Source organism: Pholis gunnellus, assembly GCF_910591455.1.
Source record: "Pholis gunnellus genome assembly, chromosome: 22".
In the NCBI taxonomy this organism is placed as follows: domain Eukaryota; kingdom Metazoa; phylum Chordata; class Actinopteri; order Perciformes; family Pholidae; genus Pholis; species Pholis gunnellus.
In genome coordinates this window covers 9,211,402-9,217,401 of record NC_136549.1, presented here as the reverse complement: position 1 = coordinate 9,217,401, position 6,000 = coordinate 9,211,402, and the positions used below count along the sequence as shown (strand labels likewise).

General features: G+C 45.0%; 1 protein-coding gene across 1 annotated transcript in view; it reads right to left on the bottom strand.

Annotated features, from left to right (window-relative positions):
• Nucleotides 1–260: 260 nt before the first annotated feature.
• pdzrn4 (PDZ domain containing ring finger 4) overlaps nucleotides 261–6,000 on the bottom strand; it is a gene marked incomplete at both ends in the record, with an annotated part of 31,728 nt that continues 25,988 nt past the window's right edge. Inside the window, 5 exons of the mRNA XM_079183761.1 lie at nucleotides 261–833; nucleotides 1,490–2,548; nucleotides 3,017–3,133; nucleotides 3,323–3,424; nucleotides 5,507–5,569. Coding sequence (XP_079039887.1) covers nucleotides 261–833; nucleotides 1,490–2,548; nucleotides 3,017–3,133; nucleotides 3,323–3,424; nucleotides 5,507–5,569 — 1,914 coding nt within the window. The remainder of the gene's footprint in view (nucleotides 834–1,489; nucleotides 2,549–3,016; nucleotides 3,134–3,322; nucleotides 3,425–5,506; nucleotides 5,570–6,000) is intronic.

The window sequence follows — 6,000 nt, the reverse complement described above, 5'->3', positions numbered from 1 at the left end:
AGTTTGAACCAATATGCTACCAAAAGCATCTCCTATCAAAGGCCAGTGCATGAACGGCTGAGGTCTTGTAATGATAGAGTGTTACTATTCAAACATTCTTGAAGTGATAGTTACAAAGTTGCCTTGGGAATGCTACAGAAGTCCTCCAGCAGTGACATTATTAATCAAATTTCACAAAGACACATTTTTTTATTACATAAAGCAGTAGTTCCTGAAATGCAGGTTCAGTACTTAGAAATATGCAGTACTGCTCGTGTCCGCTAGACAGTTGTGACGGATAGGAAAGCGTTATGTACTTTGGAGCCCTCTGGGACTCTGGCCCCATGGCTCATCAGCTCCTGGATGGTCATCCAGTTATCCAGGATCTTTTTGTTTCGTTTCTTCATCATCTTTTTGTGACTGAGCTCCAAGATATTGACCTCCTTCCTGCCCTCCGCTCCACTGGCTGGCCCCTCCTTTAGACACTCGAGGCGGCTCTTTTGCATGAACTCCCTCCTCTTTCTTTGCTCCCTGGCCCGCGCCAAGTGCTGCTTCCTCTCCTCTTTGCTCCAGTAGCGGCCCATCTTCATCTCGCTCATGGCGTCGTCATCTGTGGTCATGCCTCCGCTCCTCTCTTCTCTGATCCTTAGCGCCCGCTCCCTCAGAATGCGGTCGCGAGCAGGCCTCCGGGCCACGTAGCGCGTGCCGTCAGCCCGAACTTTGACCTTCCACTCTAGACGGGGTTCCCCAGGGCGTCCCGTCCGGTGAACGGGATCTCGACAGACACTGAGCAGACTCAGCTGACTCTGGGAATACTCCAGGGATGAGTGCTGCTGTAGCAGCTGCATGTAGCTCTGCAACAGAGGGAACATTGTTAGCAGGGCATTGTCTTCAGATGTGCCTCTCTCAAAAGGCATATCAGCATTAAGCTTAGTTTATACTCGGCATAATGAAGCCAGCGCTACGTAATCAAGGTCTGCCGCATTGTGCGGGTAGGCCCCCCCGCCCCGCAAGTGGTCGTGGCGCTTCACTGATAAAAACACTATTTACATGACCTGGGATTATACAAAATAGGTCAATTCGTTTTAGAAGCAGGAGGTCTTAAAACGCTTCATTGGAGTATATATTTTGCCAGCCAAATCAAATTGTCTACAGGATATTCAACCCTTGTTTCTTTATGATCGTGATACTTGACTTGTTTCTTTACAGGGCTTGTACAAAGGCAATAAAGTATTCCATAAATATGAGATATAAGTTTACAGATAATTACAATCCCTCCTCAGCATTGCTGAGGTTGGTTTATGGCTTTTTTGCCGATTACACCTACAGACTATGGGCAAATCTATGGGTTACAATGGTTGTCTTTTTGATTCTTCACAGTTCATTTAGTTTGTACGCCCTCTGGCGTTTCGGAGAATAGTGCAGCGCATAGAGTAGACATGGCTTCGTTCATGCTCGGAGCTCCAAACAAAGCTTAAGGGTTGACACATCTCTTCTTGATCAAACCTACCTGTAGTTGCCTGGATCCTCCCTGGCCTTGATAGGGGGTTGTCTGATAACAACCATAGGGAAGCCCCCTCCTGGAATCTCTGCTCCTTCCCTTTTTCTCACACCTCTCATCGTCTGCAGGCAGGGAAGGGTCTGACTCAGACCGGGAAGGGTTGCTCTGGTCCGGGCTGCTGGAGATAACGGGGCCTGGGTCTGCTGGTCGGCTACGACTGGGTGTACTCAGGGGATTGGGGATAGGGATGGGGCTGTAGGGTGTGGAGGAAGCCAGTCTTAGGTTTTTCTGGTTGGTGATGCTGATGCGTCTATTCAGAGAGTGATCAGGAGATCTCTCCATTCCTAGCGGTGTCGACCGCGCACTCTCCGCTGTGTTGTAGGCACTGGAGCTGTCCTTTTCCCGAATCCTGTCGCTGTCCGATCGCTCAGGGTATTCATGGATGTCGGCCAACCTGCCTTGCCGCTTGTTTCCGTCTTTGGGGCTTTGTCCTGGTGACGCGGGTTGTGAGGGGTCCAGCTGGTGGGCCTGGCGGAGCTGATGCGCCTGCATGATGCTCTGGCACTCAAGCTCAATGCTGCACAGTTCCTCATTTAGCATCCTCAACTCCTGCTCCACTCCGTTCCCTCCGCCAACACAATCTACGCCATCTTCTTCCACTCCTTGCTCAGTGACACTGCACTCTATACTGTGTCGAATGGAGTACACCCCACACTCGCCTCCATTCCGGATTTGACACTTGAGCTCCAGAAGTTGCTGAAAGCGATTCTCTAAACCTAAAACCCCTCCTCCACCATTGCGAATACTGATTACCCCTTCATGGCCTTGGCCTTTGGACAATGTCCTCGGACCCTGGGTGTCCTGTGGCACTACAGTCCCTCGTCTTGAGTGTGGATGCTCTACCCGCCAGCGCTCCCTCAGGCATTGGGCTGGGCTCCTCCTGTGGAGTCTAGCCAACAGTGGTTGGTGATCTGGACTGTCTGTACTGTGACAGTACCCACTGTCTTTGTCTTGATTGTTGGAGGAACACGTGGCTGTGTCTGTTGTCATATCTTCTTCAGCTAGATGCTGGTGCATGAAGAGAAATAAAAACAGTGAGTCCTCCTCAACGGCATTTTAATTCATGCATTCTTGTTGCAGATCATGATGTTACAAAGTGCATCGTGAGGGGAGAATGATAAGCCAAGTGTACCTTGGAATTACATTCATAATGGACAATTCTTATCATTTACGTCCAGTGCCAATGCAGTAAGTAGTGTGCCCTATATGTAGAGAGCCTGAATGTCAGGGTGGTTGATGGGTAAGCACGTCTGATTTTCATGCTGGAGACCAGAGTTTGTCTCTTGTCATAGACCTGCAGTTGACACTTGCAATTTTGCTTACCGTAACTAACCCAACCTGGTAGTCCAACCGTAAGCATATTGCTTTTTTAAGCTGGCACTGGATTTAAAAAAAAAAAAAAGACTGAATGTGATCCAGTTGTGTCGAATTTTGCCTCCAATTTTGATGCATTTCTCTCAGCTTACGCCCCCTCACCTCATCTCCCCTGTCAAAGTTACGTCCCTTCTGCTTCTTCCTCTCCTCCAGGATTTCCATCTTCAGCTCCTCCACAAGCTCCTGCTGCTCGTCATCCAGCCATACCTCCTCCTCCAGCTGAAATCACAACATCTTGTCAGAAACCTGCATTTTTGCCGTGTGTGTTTGTGTGTGTGTGTGTGTGTGTATAGAAAGAAACTCCAGAAAATCTCACTGACAGCTCGAAGGAAAGCAGAATGCACTTAGACAGCTATTTGACATGACATGGGATTTCAAGAAAGGGCCGGGAGGTGTGTGAGTGTTTACCTGGATTTCTGGTCTTGTCACCAGTAGTATAATGCTCCTTGCTTCTTCACTCGACAACAAGGCAACAGCTTTCTCTCTGTCCTGCACTTCACAGCCATTTATCTGTACATCAAAGACAAGTATAAATGGTCATGTTAAAAAAGGACTGAACTTGTAGCGAGTCCCAACCACACATCAAAGAAAGGACCTGTAATTGCATCATCATCATTCATTTAACTGACATGAATGAAAAGATAAGTGTAATACAACTAGCCCTTGTTCCTTGCAAGACACACCTTGAGAAATCACACATCTCTCCTCTTCCCCTCACATTTTCTCCCATCATTAGTCTCTTTTGTACACCCTTCTTTCTCGGATCTCTCCGTCTTTCCCCCCCATCACTTCCTCCAACCCCACACAATCCATAGGAAAGGCTCCATGCTCGGTAAGGGGAGTCAATTGCAAGTGCGTAGTCCGACCTCACGAGAGTCTGCTCTCAGCACACATCCAGACACACAATTAACTGTTCTGTGACAGGTGGCGTTCATCTTTTCCTCACTAGAGTAATGGGTCTGTCAGAAGAAGATAATAGGGCCGGCAGTACAACGGGCCCAGCTCCCCACAATCATTCACACTACCGGGATACAGAGACACTAGTGAGAGAATGGAGGTAATCAGAGTGCCATGTACAATAAATATGGAGGAGAGGTAATGTTGGCACACTGTTGTTCAGACTGGAAGCAAGTTGAGAGGACATGCAGTAAATGTCCATCAAACTATATTTAAGCATTTCAATATTTTTCCCAGAAAATCAAATTATACATAAATAAGAGTCATTAAGCTGAACAGTTTAGCTTTACTGTATGATCAAGTTCAACAATATATTTATATTTAATTTGTGCTATTTGTGTTACTTTTGTTACTCTTTATTCAACATATCAGGTACAACAAACATAATGGATGCTCATATCATCATTTTAAATAATATAGTAACAAAACATGCCATTGTTATGCATTAAAATCTGTCTTTTCTAACTTGACCAAAATGATATTTCCATTTTAAATGTGTAGTGAAGTGCATTGAGTGCACTGAAATTAGAGATATGTTGAGTTTGTCACTGCATATTGTCCCCTAGTTACGAACAAATCTACATGGCTCTGTATTACAAAGAGAAGTGCTTGTGCGCTGACCAAGAACTGAGAGACTCGTCAGATGCAAAAAAAAAAAAGGTCTCAAAGCTGTCAGCATGGCACTTTAGAGGCTCAAATAGGCTTTCGGGGTAAGGGCAACAGCCAATCAGAAGGAGGAAAGTCAGAGGCAGAAGGTGTTTTCAATGAACCCATCAACTAGTAGGGTGTGTATCTGCATACACACACAAATATGCTCTCAAAAGCAAAAAAAAAAGTCAAAAATATATAAAAGGACTGAATTTCACAAATATCAGACCTGGCTCACACAACACAAATTAATATTAAATTGTCTAATTAGTAAGAGAAACTGTAGAGAACATAAGGGGAAACAACTTCATTACACAATAAAGGTGAGAGTTGTTTCCACGTATGGTTCCGTTACAAGAAACCACTTCTCATTAAGTCCTAACGAGGGACTGCTCACCTTTGCGACTTACACCTGGTGCCACTAATTGGTAAGCTTGGCATTAAGAATGTAAAGCCTTACACTTTGTTAATCCTGTATTCCAGTGGGATAACAATGGGCGCTCACGGTCTTTTATTTGTGGTAGACTGGCTACACACACAATCCAAAGCAGAACAATTATTGCAAATTATTGCAAATAAGGTTGTAACATTTTAACCGTGTGTGTTTTGAGAGAACTAGGTGTTTTTCGCATGATGGCGCAGAGTAAGACTGAGACAGAGCGGAGTGCCAGAGATGATGTACGGCCTGGTGTAACTGAACAGGGCTTTAATTTCCCCGTGCAAAACGAGGTGATTAAATATACGTATGCTTGCCAGGACTGGAGACACCTGCTGCTTCGCTATCCTCTAAAAAGACTGCCCTGCAAGCAGCTTGGAGGACCTAACTAGGCATGTTTGCTCAACACAGACCGCTCAAATAGGAAATAATGGGTTTTATTTTTATATATTTTTTTGTTAATACAGCTGATATCAAATAAAGGCACCTGTCATGAGTTCATAATATAACCTGTGTGAATGTACTTTGGTCACTGCGACGACAATAAGCACCTGTAGAATACGATCTCCTTCCTTGATGCGTCCATCTCTCGCTGCTATGCTATTTGGCTCCACCTGCACAAAAGAACATGAAAATCAATGCTGACAGCCGGTCACTGTGTATTTCAGTTTTCTCCTCAAAACACACTGCTCTCTCATCTCTGCTGTCAGCTAAAACGTCTGTTCCTTTTTTTCATGAAGAAGAGCTTATTTCCTCGCCGACGACCTCGTATTTTTCTTATGACACAGGTTTTGTTTTCACAGGTTCTTGGCGCTGACTTGTAATGTTTCGTAGCTGGTGACTGACACTGACTGAGGTAACATGTAAGTCCTTAACATTATACAAGAGACCATGTGAGTTATAAATAATAAATAAAAAACTGAAAACAATAAGTCCCAAATGTTTATGGCGCAGACATGATTTTATTTTAGTTGAATGAATAAACATCTCGTCTTTTTCAAAATGCATCCCAGTGGATGTGCAGCAACAATACAAGCCCTCAAAT